At 44.4% G+C, this 16,083-nt stretch overlaps 1 protein-coding gene across 4 annotated transcripts in view; it reads left to right on the top strand.

Annotated features, from left to right (window-relative positions):
- Positions 1-16,083, top strand: part of MECOM (MDS1 and EVI1 complex locus) — a 59,953-nt gene that overhangs the window by 21,513 nt on the left and 22,357 nt on the right. For 2 of the 4 annotated variants that reach the window (XM_015429456.1, XM_015429457.1), the window contains exon 7: positions 9,900-9,926. The exons of the other annotated variants lie outside the window; for them this stretch is intronic. In XM_015429456.1, coding sequence (XP_015284942.1) covers positions 9,900-9,926 — 27 coding nt within the window. The remainder of the gene's footprint in view (positions 1-9,899; positions 9,927-16,083) is intronic. 4 annotated transcript variants of the gene reach the window in all.

The following is a 16,083-nucleotide window of genomic DNA, read 5'->3' as shown; positions in this document are numbered from 1 at the left end:
CTTAGTCATTATCGGATTTCCTAAAACATAACAGATTTTAGTGATTGTGGAAGTGAAGAAAACATGTACCATTGTTTTAAACTTCATGATGTTTCCCAAGACAATGTTCAGCCACAGTCCAGAGGAATGTACTATGATCTCCATGTGCACATTGGGGCTTTCTCTCTCAAATAGCACTCCCCCTTGCCACCACTGCCAAAAGGTAGATTACTTCTGGAACTCAATGATATGGTGTGTCACACTGTTGTTGTTCAGTCGCACAGTCGAGTCTGACTCTTTGCGACCCCATGGACCACATCACGCCAGGCCCTCCTGTCTTTCATGCTCCGGAGTCACACTAGTCATGTTTAAATCTCTGGATGCAGCCAGATTATCTGTCTGAATTGTAATCTTGTTTTATTAAGTTTTTAAAGGACATTTCAAGGCCCATTCACACAATTTTATGCTAGTGTCCACATGGGGTTTGTGTCCATGCCACCTGTGAATACATGGTGGAATATTAAGCAGTTTACCGCATGCCCACTTCAGCGGTGTGACTCTCATCATATATGCCAAAGACTAGAAATATGCAGCCCAATAGCCTTATCGGTAGTTTACTTTTCTGTGCCTCAGAAGTTAATGGCATCTTTACCTTTTATAACCACTTCCATCTTAATCTGTGACTCTTGGATGCAACTGATATAGACTTGTGTAGCTTGCATAAATGTTGCCGGTGACTGGTTAGGTCATGGTGACTTTTGTTGGTTATATCAATGCTGTGGCTTAATCAAAAGTCTGGGATCTTGGAACTCTAATTTCTCCAACTGTGGGAAAACATAGATTTCATTAGTACCTTGCTATGGTAATGGTTCAAAATACTCTATATACTGCTCAGTTGTTTGATTTTTATTATTTATGCTTTTTTCACCTCAACAAAGTCTTCATTGCATCTGCATAGCCAAAACTGTACAAAAATCTGACAGGTTGCCAACAACTGTAATCTTTGCTGTGCTAGTGGTAGCCCATAGTGATGAAAAAAAACCCATTTTAGGCAGAGAATCCAGCTAAGGTAGAAACGAATCTTAAGTAGACAGGGAATGCAAAGTTTATACTTTCAGAAGGTAGCCCCGTTGGTCTGCAGTATAAGCTTTATTTTGGTATTTTTGCATTTGTGTGTGTGTATGTGTGCGTGCGCGTGCTCGTGCCTGGAAGTCATGGCAACCTCTGGCAACTCCTACTGGTGCATGGAGGACATTCAGAGAAGTGGCTTGATAGCCTGCCTCTGGACTCCCGACTCTGGTATTCTCTGGAGGTCTCCCATCCAAATACTTGCCAGGGTCAGCTCTGCTTAGCTTCTGAGATCTGACGAGATTGGGCTTGCCTGGGCTACCCAGGTCAGGGCCAGAGTATAAGCTTTGAGAATCAAAGCTTCCTTTGTCATACTCAGATCTAGGGGTTTGTACTGACAGTCTGGCCTAGGCTTTTTGCTTGTTTCAGGACAAGAGGGAAGAGGTACAGCACATTGGAATTTTCCAGCCTGAGTGTGTGAAGGCCAAGGTTCATTTGCAGGCATCTTAAGTGTTTGCTTAAAGCCAGTGTGATGCGATATATTTTTTTTTCAACTTTCAGTCCCAAGATCTACCTGTGCATTTTTAATTCCCCACCCCCCATACATATGTATGGATGTCGGTTTAACCCGTCTTAACCCATCTTAGGTCAGTTGTGACCCCCTTGCAGGTCTGGACCCATCAGATGAAAGCCAACGGGCTAGAATCTTCAAGCCAGACATAATATATTTTTTGTCACGAGAATGCTGCTAAAAACTACGTACTGCAACTGACAAGGACTCAAGTTGCATGGCAGTTACCGCATCTCTGTTCATGGGCGAAAGTATGAAGACCCGCAATATGATAGCCCTAACTGATAGTACAGCAGGGGGAGAAATCTGTTAACATGGGGATAAGGTTTTCATGACTATCTCTGAGGCGAACATAATGGGTGATATCGAAGGTCTCCCTTTCATTAAGTGAGGAGGTGTCCTTTAATGGAGAGAGGTTTCTTCCAAGTGAAGAATATTCTTTCTTGGTTCCAAGACAATGTCTGGGTTGACTCTTAGGTATGTAGCGGTCATGTTCTCAAATCAGGGTTGCTAACTTCCAGGTGGTGGCTGGAGATCTCTTGGGATTACCACTGATCTCCAGCCGACAGAGATCAGTTCACCAGGAGAAAATGGCCACTTTGGAAGGTGGACTCCATGACATTATACCCCACTGAAGTCCTTCCTGTCAAATGCCACCTTCTTCAGGCTCCACCCCCAAAATCTCCAGGTATTTCCCAAACTGGAGCTGGAAACGCTATCTCAAGTCTCCATTCAGCTGTAAAGCTCAAAGGCTGGGTCTAGGCCTAACAGAGTTTTTGTAAGATTAAAAGACTGGTGTGAGCCATTTGTGGGATGCTAGGGATGTAAGTGTAAAAAATAAGTAACAAAAAAGTAAAGTTAAGGAATAAGACTTGGGGATGGGGGAGAACCAAGATGGGGTAACGCAGAAATAAAACACTAACGTATTTCCCCCGTAAAACAGTGCTTGCTTTGTGTGAAGAAGCACGGACTCTAATCTTGGAGAACCGGGTTTGATTCCCCACTGCTCCTCATGCAGCTGCTGGTGTGACCTTGGATCCATCAGAAGTTCTTTCAGAGCTGTTCTCTCAAGAGCAGTCATTGAAAGAGCTCTCTCTGCCCCACCTACTTCACAGGGTGTCTGTTTTGGGGAGGAGAAGGGAAAGGAGATTGTAAACCACTCTGAAACTCCAAGTGAAGGGTGGGGTATAAATCCAATCTCCTCCTCCTCCTCCTCCCATTCAGAGGCATTAAACCTCTGAATCCCAATGCCAGGAGGCAGCATCGGGGAAAGCCTCAGCCTCTCTTCCCTGTTGTTGGATGCTGGGCTAGATGGACCTCTGGTGTGATCCAGCAGGGCTCTTCTTATGTTCCTATGTTCTTATTGAAATGGCTAAAACCTGTGGGGGGGGGGGGAATCATTCCATCGTTCCCTTCATATTCTGAGAACAAATCCTGATACTAATTTCTGAAGTGATCAGGTCTTTTATGCATGAGGAGTCACTTGTTTAGAATGGTTGTTGCTTGTGGATTAAAAATGTACTAGTTTTAAACAATTCTAATCCCCCCCCACCACCATGGCTGAGATGTGTTACAGTAAATGGCTCCCCAAGTGGCTGGATAAGTGAGAGAGCTATTTTCATAGGATTATTGTGTCGTGACCTAGGTGTCGATGACAGGCATTGAGCTGAAAGAATTAGGAGTATTCAATAACCAACGTTTCAAGGAAGCCTAGCAGGAACATGGATACTGGGAACACCCTTTGTTTCTCATATTTCTCCCCCATAAATCATATTGTCCTGCTGGTAAACCATTGCCTTGTACTGTTAGTTGGGACTCGGGAGTAATGTAATGGAAGCCATTGGTGGTTCCAGTTGCAGTACGGAGCTGCCTAATACCGGGTCAGAAATCAGTCTTACATATTCTGGTCTAATATTATCTGCTCTGACTGGCAGCAGGTCTCCAGGGCCTTTCTCAGCAACCTGCTAGCTGAGGTCCTTTGTATGGGGGTGCTGGAGACTGAACAAGGTGGCCTTCATTGTGCAAAACAGGTGCTTTACTACTGAGCCACAGCCCTTCTTGAAGCCTCCCAGGATCTGTTGCAAAAGGAGACGCAAATAGCCAACAGCAGGCTGGTTAACAGTTCTGCCTCGCAGCGATGCAACTAGAGATGCCAAATGAAGCTGTATTTTCCTACACTTGAAAAATAGAGCACTGATAAGTTTGTAATAAATCATAAATACTCAATATCCATTGCCTCCACTTGCTCCTCCTCGGCCACATCTTCTGTGGGCTGTAGGAGTGAAAATATTGTTTCAAAGCACAGGAACTGGCAGAGAGAAGATTATTAGAGACTGTCCAGGTTGCCACTTTGTAATGTGCACCTTCAGTGTGAACACAAAGATTACACCCTGGATTCTTCTCTAGCTCAGGATGTGGGACGAATATCTCCCCATTCACCTTCTGGTAGTTGCTATGTCTGGCAGTGCTTGATTGAGGCGACCATCTTCTCATCTGATAAATGAGTGGGTGCAAAAAGAAGATTCCCCCCTGCTTTCTTTCCCTCACTTTCTTTCTCCAGTGTTTAAAGAATGATGGGGCACCTTGGGAGATGTAGTCCTCAGTTTGTCCAATGGCAGGAAGGAGAGAGAAGTTAGGAGAGGAAGAGAGGCAGATATTTTTTTTTTACCTGCCCACTCATCAGTTGAGTAGCTGCTGCATTGGCCCCCTGGCCACTTCTGTCACCAGTCACAGTCGTCACGACCACACAAAGTCAAAGATGTGTTGGGGGGAAGAAAGGAACACTGAATCGATCTCATCAAAAGTTGTTAGCAGAGGTTTCATCAGATAGCTTTGTTTTCCTATACCCTATTCCAAATTGAGCACATTATTAAATGTAATTGTGTCTCACATGGTCAATCTGCACACTTAGCAAACTGAGTATCCTCTTTGTGTGGCAATCCATAGGTATACATTTATGAGTTAAGTATGGGCATGAGCAAGGCTTTCCCTTATGTAGGGTTTTTCCCCATATTCCTCCCCTTTGGGTGGGGTATGAGGTGGGAATATCAACTCTAGCTTGAGTGTATGCATAGTGTATCTGTAACACACATTGCCTTACACACAGGGGTCGATTTGGGGGGGATCGCGGGGGATCGCCATTCCCCCGGGTGAGGGGCGGGGGGTGGGGCACACGACGAAGCCCCACCCCTGCTTCTGGTCGGAGTAAAATGGCGATTTGACGCACCTTGTAAGTGCTCAGGGTGGACGGGTGTTCCTTACAGCTGTTTGGACTGTATTTTGGTCCAACGCAGCTTCCCCCAGGCAGGGGGAATGACTGGCAGGCATCAAGACCCAAGAGAGAGTTGAGATTGGTGGGATCAAGTCTCGGAGGAGGCCTGTATTACACTTTGATCCCCTCTCCCGAAGCGGGCGAGAGCATTCAGGGGGTGTGGCCTTATGACACACTTCCGGTGATGTCAGGGTGTGTGGCATATGCTAATGAGTTATGCTAATGAGTTCCCATAGCTCTTTTTCTACGAAACGACCCCTGCTTACACATGTGTTGGGTGCCCTGCATACCTGCCCCTCCCCAGTTCAAAGAGGAATTTTGGTTGACTGAGTGTGTGAATAACATGTCTACTCTTGGACACCTGCATGGAAGTCTTTCCTGTACCCAGAGAGCCAGTTTGGTGTAGTGGTTAAGTGCGTGGACTCTAATCTGGGAGAACTGGGTTTGATTCCCCACTCCTCCACTTGCAGCTGCTGGACAACCTTGGGCAAGTCATAGTTCTGTCAGAACTGTCCTTGAAAAAGAGCAGTTTCTGTCAGAACTCTCTCAGCCCCACCCACCTCACAGGCAGTGTTCCCCCTAAGCTGTGGAGTCTTGTGGGCAAATATTCTACTTTGTGAGCTACTGGCATTAAAGTTGTGAGCGAGCAGTTTGGCTACTGCATATATTAGTTTGCTCTGGAGCCATCCTTCCTGAGCGAAGGCAAACATTTGTGAGCCGGAGGCTAAAAAACTGTGAGCTAACCCTCTTCTTCTTCTTCTTCTTCTTCTTCTTCTTCTTCTTCTTCTTCTTCTTCTTCTTCTTCTTCTTCTTCTTCTTCTTCTTCTTCTTCTTCTTCTTCCCATTACTATCACCACACAAAACCCCATTTAAATAGATCCCAGTTAAGGTTGCCAGCTGAACTGTCCTGTCTCTTGAACAAAGGTTTAATTCACGGAAATGGACTGCTGAAACCTTTCACAGCGTGATGTTAAGAAACATCCCCTAGACATGGCTTGCAGATCCCACTCCCTGTGGTGGTTGCTTTGCCATTGTAAGCCATTCCTGTGAAGCTTCTTGCTGTATGGCTATGGCAGCTATAGCCATATCAGCAGAAATGTCTGAAAGAAAGGCTTGTACAGCTTAAATAATGTCACCCCAGCTGTGTCAGGAGCCTCACCACACCAGTGACTTAACCCATGTTCACGTGGCTGCTATAACATGTCAAGTTGCCCTGAGCCCAGGGCTTGTTCCCAGCTATACTTGTTCAGCTGCCTCTTTTGACTTTTTCATGGTATACCTGATGTTCGTACCCTGCCTCTGCCCTGGAACCTGTTAGTGTTCTTTGAGGGGGTGAACAAACATGTGGACAAGGGGGATCCAATAGATATTATTTACCTTGACTTCCAGAAAGCTTTTGATAAAGTTCCTCATCAAAGGCTCCTAAGTAAGCTCAAAAATCATGGGATAGAAGGACAAGTCCTTTTATGGATCAAAAACTGGCTAGTTCATAGAAAACAGAGAGTGAGTGTAGGTGGGCAATTTTCTCAGTGGAGGGTGGTAAGCAGTGGGGTACCGCAGGGATCAGTACTTGGTCCACTGCTTTTTAACTTGTTCATTAATGATTTGGAGATGGGAGTAAGCAGTGAAGTGGCTAAATTTGCGGATGATACAAAGTTGTTCAGGGTGGTGAAAACCAGTGAGGATTGTGAGGCACTCCAAGGGGATCTGTCAAGGATGGGCGAGTGGGCGTCAACATGGCAAATGGGGTTCAATGTGGCCAAGTGCAAGGTGATGCACATTGGAGCCAAAAATCCTAAATATAAATACACATTGATGGGGTCTGAACTGGCAGAGACTGAGCAAGAGAGAGATCTTGGAGTTGTAGTGGATAACTCACTGAAAATGTCGAGACAGTGTGTGACTGCAATAAAGAAGGCCAATGCTATGCTGGGGATTATTAGGAAGGGTATTGAAAACAGATCAGCCAATATAATAATGCCCCTATATAAATCAATGGTGAGACCTCATTTGGAATACTGTGTGCAGTTCTGGGCACCACACCTTAAAAAGGATATTATAGCTTTGGAAAAAGTGCAGAAAAGGGCAACTCGAATGATAAAAGGGTTGGAACACTTTCCCTATGAGGAAAGGTTAAAGCGCTTAGGGCTCTTTAGCTTGGAGAAAAGACGACTGAGGGGTGACATGATCGAGGTTTATAAGATTATGCATGGGAAAGAGCAGGTAAAGAAAGAGGTACTTTTCTCCCTTTCTCACAATACAAGAACTCGTGGGCACTCCATGAAACTGCAGAGCGGTCGGGTTAGAACGGATAAAAGGAAGTACTTCTTCACCCAAAGAGTGATTAACACATGGAATTCACTGCCACAGGAAGTGGTGGGTGCTACAAGCATGGACGGCTTCAAAAGGGAATTAGATAAGCATATGGAGCAGAGGTCCATCAGTGGCTATTAGCCACAAGGTATAGCTAGGGGCTCTGGGGCAAGTGATGCTCTGTCTTCTTGGTGCTTGGGGGGGGGGTCAACAGTGGGAGGGCTTCTAATGTCCTGGCCCCACTGCTGGACCTCCTGATGGCACTGGTATTTCTGGCCACTGTGTGACACAGAGTGTTGGACTGGATGGGCCTTTGGCCTGATCCAACATTGGCGTCTCTTATGTTCTTATGTTCTTAACCAAGGCAGCCAAAGGCCAGCAACTGGTGGGAGTTGGGAGGGGGGCAGGAACGCGGGGGGGGGCACCCTTGGGCAATGGCATCACATCACTGACAGAGAAAACATGGAAGTGATGAAGTCCCGTTGCCCAGCAGTCATTTTACATTCCCCCCCCCCTCCTGCCAGCTGCTGGAGTGCTGGCCGGCAGTGGGAGAGCTCCTTCCCCCAGTGGGCAAATGGCAAGCCTGCCTGGACCTGATTCTGTTTTGCCTCCTCTAGAGGTGATTCTGTCTTGAGCCTGATCCTGCCAGACTTTTTCACAAGCTCATATTCTGTAAACCAGGTCTATGCGTTCAGTGATCCACCAAGGCAAACTCAACCGACTACGAATGTAGTCTGGCCTGTCAGGGATTTGAGAGGCAACAGCATCTTACTTTTTTTTTTTTTAAACCCACTAAAACAAAAGGTAGAAATGCTGTCTTTGCTCCAAATGGATGACTCTGAAAAGAGTGCAGTACCCACAATAGCAAAAAGAAGAAGAAGTTTTTGTTATCTATCCTACTGAGCTAAAATAAGGTCCTTCCCAGTCATTCAGATCTGTTGATCTTCACATGCCAAGGGCAGCCCCCATTGCCTGCTCTGTGAGGAGCAGAGCACACTAAGAAAACTGTTGCTTTGGTTCCAGAAGCCGAATTTGGCCCCGTTTATATGTAGTACTGTTATTAGTACAAATCCAGATCATGCAGTGAGAAACTTTCTAACAATATTGATCATTTCAAACAGATTTTTTTGAAAAAATATGTTAGTATGGTTGCCAGCTGCCTGGAAGAAAACAATGTTTTGTCCTTTTAACTGTACTTTAATAGGATTTTGTTTACCATGTGATGTTGTTGACTTCCACACCATGAAAAATTTCTCATGCGTTAAGCCTCTGTCAGTTTTTTCCAGGCCTGACAGCAAACCTCAATATCGGGGCCAGAGCATGTAGACAAGGGCCCGTTCTGCACTCTCCTTTTAATCCATGCTCACCACGTTGTCCTCCGAGCAATTCTGCACTAAAATTGAGTTCAACCTTCTTTTTATTCCGGGTTCCTCCTCAATTCTGCATTACATCACCTCCCTTCAGTGGTCAGCCCAGTTTCATCCTGCTGTTGCCCCGGGCTATTTGGGTGCTGTCTTGCCAGGGACTTAAATTGCCTCAACTCGAACACTGAGAACATCCGGAGTGGCAGGCAAATACGGAAAGGACCAGTGTTTAAGCGAAAAGTGCCCTTAAAGTGCATTCTGCTCCCCAGCGGTGTGCTGCCCCCTTCAGAGGTTAGGTGGTACCTATCAGGGATAGGACTTTCTCAGTGGTGGCATCACATTTGTAGAACTTCCTCCTCAGAGCACATCACCTGAGGCCTACTTTAACTTGCTTTAGGCACCAGGTGGTTATAATCCTTAAATTCAGGGCTATTTTTGGGTAGGAACGCACAGGAATGGAGTTCCGGCTGGCTCCTGAGTTGGCCACACCCAGCAGGAACTCATTAGCATAATAGGCCACACCCAACAGCAGAAACTCATTAGGATTGGCTACAGTAGGCGTGTGTGGCCTAACATGCAAAGGAGTCCCTGCTACAAAAAAAGGCCCTGGGTTTTGACAACAAACAAGGTAAACAGAATAAGAAGCAAAAGGTGGGTGTGGCTGGATGACCACAATTCTGGCAACAGGGGCTGCGGCCTAATATGCTAATGAGCTGTGGTGTCAGGGTGTGGCCTATTATGCTAATGAACTCCTGCTGGGCTTTTTCTACAAAAAAAGCCCTGCTTAAATTAATGTAACACTTTATTGTTTATTGCTGACTGTTGTTCTAATCTGCCTCAGAAGTGTGCAGCTGAGAGGATGCAGGATAGTTTGTAGAAAATAGATTAATAAGTACAGAAGTCCTTGATTTTTGTTTCAGAAAGCCAGCTTTGAAATGTAAAAATTCTAACAGCCATAGTTGCCTTTTTAGATACCACAGGCCAGTGCGTATGTAGTACTGGTTACTTTCAGCCATGGTTATGATTTGGAAGCCAGTGTTGATAATGTATTCTCCTGTTTCCCTCCATACACTCCCCTTTGTGGCCTTGAATGGCACTCAAGCGAAATATTGGCACTGACTTTAACCGTTTTTAATTCTCTCATGTGCATTGGCCTGATTTCTCAGACACAATCCACTTCCAGAAGGGTAACCATGTTAGTTCCTGTAGTGAAACAACAGAGAGTCATGGCACCTTAAAGGCCAACGTGTTCTATCATGATTTATACATTAATTGCAATAAAGGATCCAAATGCGGGAATAATGTGTTGTTTTTGTTTCAATTTTGCTCCCAGTTCCAATTGCCTGATCAAAGATCTTGGGTAAGTTTGTTACTTATATTTTCAATCTAAAGTCTATGAAAGAAATTGCAAACGTGACATGAACAGTAATCTGCTGTATTGAAATATGACAACCTTGTTCCCGCTGATTATGTTACTTCTCTAAACTGTAACTTTTATCTGCAAATACAACACATTCACCAAATCTTACTTAGATTCCTAGAGACATGGAATTGTTATGCTGGTGTTCACAGGAGCTTCATTGCACATATGAAGCATTCCTGTGTTTATAGATAACCACCACCACCATAACAACAATAAAATCCCCTTCTGATGTGTTTGCTGAGCATTTCTTATGCCAGCTAGTCAAATATCAGTTCATGATTCAAAGGCATCATGTTGAAACTATCCTCCCCAGATAAATCCATAAAAGGGCATATTAATCTGTTATTTCAGATTTAAAGTATTGATCTAATTCTGCACCATGTCCAAACCACTGACTGATATTATCATTCGCTAACTGTAGAAACAAACAGGGACATCTGTAATCGAGCTTTAAGACAGCCCAAGTGCCTGGCCACATTCACACCTGAGGTCACAAACATTATATCCACAGACCACTGGGCTGCATTTAATGTTTTGAACAATGCAATTCCCATTATAAGAAGTGGGAATACTGGGACAGTCGTTCATTGTATAGCACTGAAAATCAAGTGAGATGGTATAGTGGCTAAAGTGTTACAGTATATCTGAGAGACGTGGGTTCTAATCCCCCGTCTTCCATAAAGCTCACCTTGGGCCAATCACTCCTGTCAGTCTACCCTGCTGTGCAGAGTTATTGTGAGAATAAAGGTGAACCAAGTATACTGCACTGAGCTCCTTGGAGGAACTGTGGAATGAAAATGTACTAGATAGTCCTTGTGTGTACAAAAATACAATTTCAGCCCTTATCTTAGAGTTGTAGCAAGCTCAGATTTATGTTCTTAAATGACATCTTTCACTTCCCAAACATAAGCACCTGAGGTCAAAATTAGCCCAGCTGTTTCTCAAGTCACTTATTTTTACAGACTTTGCATATTTTTGGGAGCGGGGGATCCAAGAACCTTATGATATTTGAAAGGCTAACATATTCATTGTGGCATTCACTGTGACATATTCATGAGGAAGAGCACACTGGTCCAGATATATCTCATAAAATGTTTATGCCACAATAAATTTGTTAGTATTTAGAATAATCATAAGGTCTTTTTGCAGACAAGCAGCTGTCAACACAGCCAGCTGTTCTGATTGTGACACTTTAAATGTCTTACTGGTACTGTCTTTCTCTGGTTTCTCAAAGTAGAAAACAGGAAGTACCCCTTTGGCCAGTTTCTTACCAGTACTCCACACCAGCCTGTACCCACAACTTTCACCCCTGCCTTTTCCCATTCACAGCTCTCTGTTTGTCAAGAGTCGATTGTTCCGAGAAACAAAATAGCAACCACAAGTAGGGAAATTGTTGTTGGCCTAACCAAACACCATCTCTTTGGCTCCCTTTTCTCCTGTCCAAATGAACAAACACACACTTACTCATCCATACAGTTCCGCCGTCTCTTCATTTTTGTTTCCTTCAGAGTAACATGGCTAGTTTTATAATAACATGACGAAGAAATAAAAGTTTCTAAACTTCAGATTTTTATATTTCTTTTAAAAGACACTGTTAAAACGAACATGTTCTTTCCCATGAGTTATGGCTTGTTAAAGGCAGCCATTTTGTGATACCAGCACGAACTGACTTAATTTATAAAATGTTAGGGTCATATAAACTGTCTCAAACCATCAACATTATTTTTAAATTTATTTCCCCCTATTTCTGCTACTCTTTCTCTGTTTCTAGCTAATAAATTTTAACTTGAATGTCTGAGGCCTAGTTGATGGTATCAGATCCATCTGAGTTGTTTATAAATCCTGATTCTTTTTCCCATTTATGGTAATGTCTGCATTTTTGGGTCTGAGCTGCGGGAATTGGGAATACATAGAGCTTTGCATCACCCAGCAGTTTATAGCCTCTTAGGGACCAAAAGGGAGGTTGGGGATACAAGTCGCTTCCTTTTCTAAACATCTGGATGCAAGCAGAATCATCTCTTTACGTATGTAAATCAAAATTGCTGCTCTGTATAACAGGATATATTTATTTCTTTAAAAATCACTGAACACAGATTGTGAACAGACATTGCTTGGCTATATGGCAACAAAACAAGATGATAAACTATTTTGCCCTCCCCCTCTCCACTCCAGGAATGTCTAATTTGCTGTTCTGAATTTCTTCCCCGCAATGTGAAGTAAAATAGTACTGGGTTTGGGGAATGGGGATCCATTAGTGAGGGAAGTTTTCCAGTCATCTGTTCCACCTGCTTTTGTGGGAGTGGGGAGGTATATAGTCACCCCTATTCCTACCACTTTTCCCTTTTGATCCACCTTCCCCCATATCCACAGCTGCTGCATCTCTACTAGGTTTGCCGAATATGGCTTGGGAAATTCCAGGAGATTTGGGGGATGGAGCCTGGGGAGGGGGAGGTTATAATGCCATAGAGTCCACCTTCCAAAGCAGCCATTTTCTCCGGGGGAATTATCTCTGTAGACTGGAGATCACTTGTAATTCTAGGAGATCGTCAGGCCCCACATGGAGGTTGGCAAGCTTAATCTCTACACTGCAGGGTTACCAGATGCCTGCCTACTGCTGTCGGGGGGCTTCATCCTGCTGCCTGGGATCTTCTGGCATGTGCCGTGATGTTGTCACCTGGAAGTGATGTCATCTCGGCGGGCACATCATGCAGAGGATGCTCTAGCATTTGGCCAAAAACTCTATGGTCAGCAGAGGTTTCCAAACTTATTTGGCCTACTGCCCCCAATTCAGGAAAAAAAATTACTCAGCACCCCGTTGGACATCTACCTTGAAGAAGTGGACAAAAAGATGCAGTTTGTGGATCGGCACCTGGATCATTCCAGTGCCCCTGTGTCCCCGCACAATGTGCCTGGTATGATGACATCACCTCCAGGTGATATCACTACGCCAGGCACAGTGGGGCTCCCCCTGCTGGCCAGCTGGCTAGTGGCGGATTGGGCCTCCTGAAATCAGGGGAACCCCTGTCCCCATCGAGGGGATAGCAACTCTAACAGACTAGCTGGCTAGTCCCAAATTCCCAAAATGGCTGTAAGGAACAGGCCTCATTACAGCATACTGCCTCATCAGCTGTTGAATCTCAAGCCCCATGCTGCATCATTTAAACAGCTGCCTTCCAGCACACAAGGATTCAGCCATCAGTGAGCATTATAAGATCTATCATCCTAAACCATACTCAAGGTCCATCTGTTCCAAATAGTCTTGTTCCCTAAAGTGGCTAGCTAGCTGCTCCTTGGGAAGCTCCCAAGCCGAGCACAGTGGAAAGAAGCTGTTTTTATGCTGTATTTTTGGCCTACTGGGTGGGGAAAGGTGGTCTCTAACGATTTTTTTAAAAAAGCATGTGTTGCTTTCCTCAGCGCCTTATCATCATAAGTGAACATTGATGTTCTACTCTTTCCTGACTTTCCTCTAACCCTTTGGTGTCATTGCAACTCCACATGGTGGTGAATGCCATTCATGTATTATATATATGTTATAATTATTTTTAAGCAGCTTTTTCTTAAATGTTATATACAGAAGTATTTCCTTTTGTTGTTCAGAAATCTAGTGTTTTGAGAGAGAAAGAGAGGAATTATTCCTCTCCATTTATATTTACACACACTTCCTAGATTTCTAAACTGCTGTCATGCTCTCTCCCTGGACCCAGGCCAAACACTATAAAAAACTATTACTGTTTTGCTCAGTAATAGAGCGTATTGGTCTGCCAATGCAATCCTATGCAGTCTAAACCAACTGGAGTCAACAGAATAACTTTGCATAGGATTTCATTGCATAGGATTTTATTGAATATACAAGGTCTGAATCCTTAATACAACTAATAAGGGTTTGGAGCAGTTGGACAGGAAAGCAAAACTTGTGCTGGTGTCTGTGGAGAGTTAACACTGATCAGGTCAGTTAATACAGGGCTGGATGGGCTGTTGGTCTGATTCTGTGTGAGACGGCCTTTTTATATAGGTGCTGACTCAGATGGCCTTAATTAGCACTGCTCTTCCTTGGAGCAAAGACTTTTGACCTGTTATCAATAGCAGGGCTCAGCACTGGAATTTGGGAGGTAAGAGATGTGGGTGGGGTTACAGGGTGCTTTCCTTCTGCCACTGAATCATCACAGGCAGAAATGGCTTGTAAAGGGGTTTAGACAGATTCATGGAGGAGAAGTCCACCAATGGCTGCTATCCATGATGAATCCATATACAGAGGCAGCAAGCCTCTGAATACTAGTGCAAAGCTCAGACACAGCATCAGGAGTGGGCCTCAGCATTTATGCCCTGTTTACTTGCCCCTCCAAGGCAACTGGTTGGGCACAATGTGGACCAGTACGCTTGACTAAGGTGGACCACTGGTCGTATCCGGCAGGCTTAACTTATGCCGTTATCTAGGATGAGCATAAGGACTTCTTGTGGCAGGCAACAGTGTGGGATGTGAACCAATTCAGATATCACCTCAAGAATTACCTCAGGGGATAGCACAACCTACTCTCTCAGTCTCATGGGGGTAATAATACTGGTCTTCCTTGTACTTTTGTTGGATGAATTGTTGAGATAATTGATACAAAGCACTGGATTCTCATTAAGTGCTTACTTGACAGATCAAGGGAGAGACTTCTTGGAAGACCTGTCCCCTCCCTTCCATTTCTATTTTTAGAAACTAGGTATGGAGCTGTTTACATTCTAAATCATCTGAATTTTTTTTGTTAGCTGTCATTGTTATAGGTATGACATTTCTGTGGAGTTTCCTTCCTCTTTAACTGTTGATATGTCCTCTAGACCTCAGTTCTGCCTGGACAACTTGTCTTCGGTTTTCTTTTGTCTGGGAACATCTGTTCAGATGGGGGAAACAATGACCTTTTGCCTCAGCTGAGGCAAAAAGCCACCCTAGCCTGGCATTAAGAAGATTAAAGGAAGGCTGCTCTGATAGCTTTCATGCTGCTTCAGTGCTTCTCAGCAGCCCAGGAAGACAATACAAATGTGCAAAAAGGGCTGCAGGGAGGAGGAAGGAAGGGGGCTAATAATCCTTCCTTCCCCTCATATTTTTCTTCTTCAGTTCAGGGCTGTCTGGCTGAAAAGTGAAGGGAAAAGTAAGTTATTTTCATTGAGCCACTTAGGGGAGAATGGGAACTTAATGCAAAGCTGACCAGTAGCTCTGAATCCCATGGAAGGGTTAATTCCACCTGTAACTTATTGTTGTCTTTAAAGTGTTGCTGGCATACCAATATTTTCCCTGCCCCTTGACAATAAAAACTACGAAGAGTAAATCATACAAAAATCATGCACAACAATTTTGTAACACTTCTCTTTAAAACCAGTTTGTAAAAAAAAAAAAATAGCCCCTAAGTCACCCCTTGAAATTCCATTGCCTCTTTCATCTGCGGTGTCTCGCCAATGCCCTGGAACTTTCCAGCCATGACTTTATGCATACTTAAGGGTCTTTGAATGGCCTAGTCCTGTGTGTATCTGAGGAGAGAATTTTTAATGTTGTGAAATCTGATTGATTTTATGTAAACCTTTGTGTATGCTGGTCATTGACTGAAATAAAACATGTTGCTAACCTTATGCTATCTCCTGAGGTCCTCCCTATAGCAGACTGAATAGCCCTGATTAGCCTGAGCTTGTCAGAGCTTGGAAGCTAAGCAGGGTTGGCCATGGGATAGGAGACCACCAAGGATGAGTGGGCTCACTATGCAGAGGAAGATCAAGATGGCTCCCCTGCCACAAATTTTGTTAGTCTTTAAGGTGCTGCTGGACTCTTGCTGGACTCTTGCTCTTTTCTATATGTAGAGGACAGCAATGATAAACCAGCTTGGCTCATCTTTTGTCTTGAAAACGCCCTGAGGGGTCACCATAAGTTTCTTAAGCCAGTTTGGCGTAGTGGTTAAGTGTGCGGACTCTAATCTGGGAGAACCGGGTTTGATTCCCCACTCCTCCACTTGCCCCTGGCTGGATGACCTTGGGCAAGCCGTAGTTCTGATAAGAGCTGTTCTTGAAAAAGAGCAGTTTCTGTCAGAGCTCTCTCAGCCCCACCTACCTCACAGAGTGTCTG

Source organism: Gekko japonicus, unplaced genomic scaffold (assembly GCF_001447785.1).
Source record: "Gekko japonicus isolate JY-2015 unplaced genomic scaffold, Gekko_japonicus_V1.1 scaffold193, whole genome shotgun sequence".
NCBI lineage: Eukaryota > Metazoa > Chordata > Lepidosauria > Squamata > Gekkonidae > Gekko > Gekko japonicus.
The sequence above is the reverse complement of the archived record's forward strand: the minus strand, read 5'-3'. Positions and strand labels throughout refer to the sequence as shown.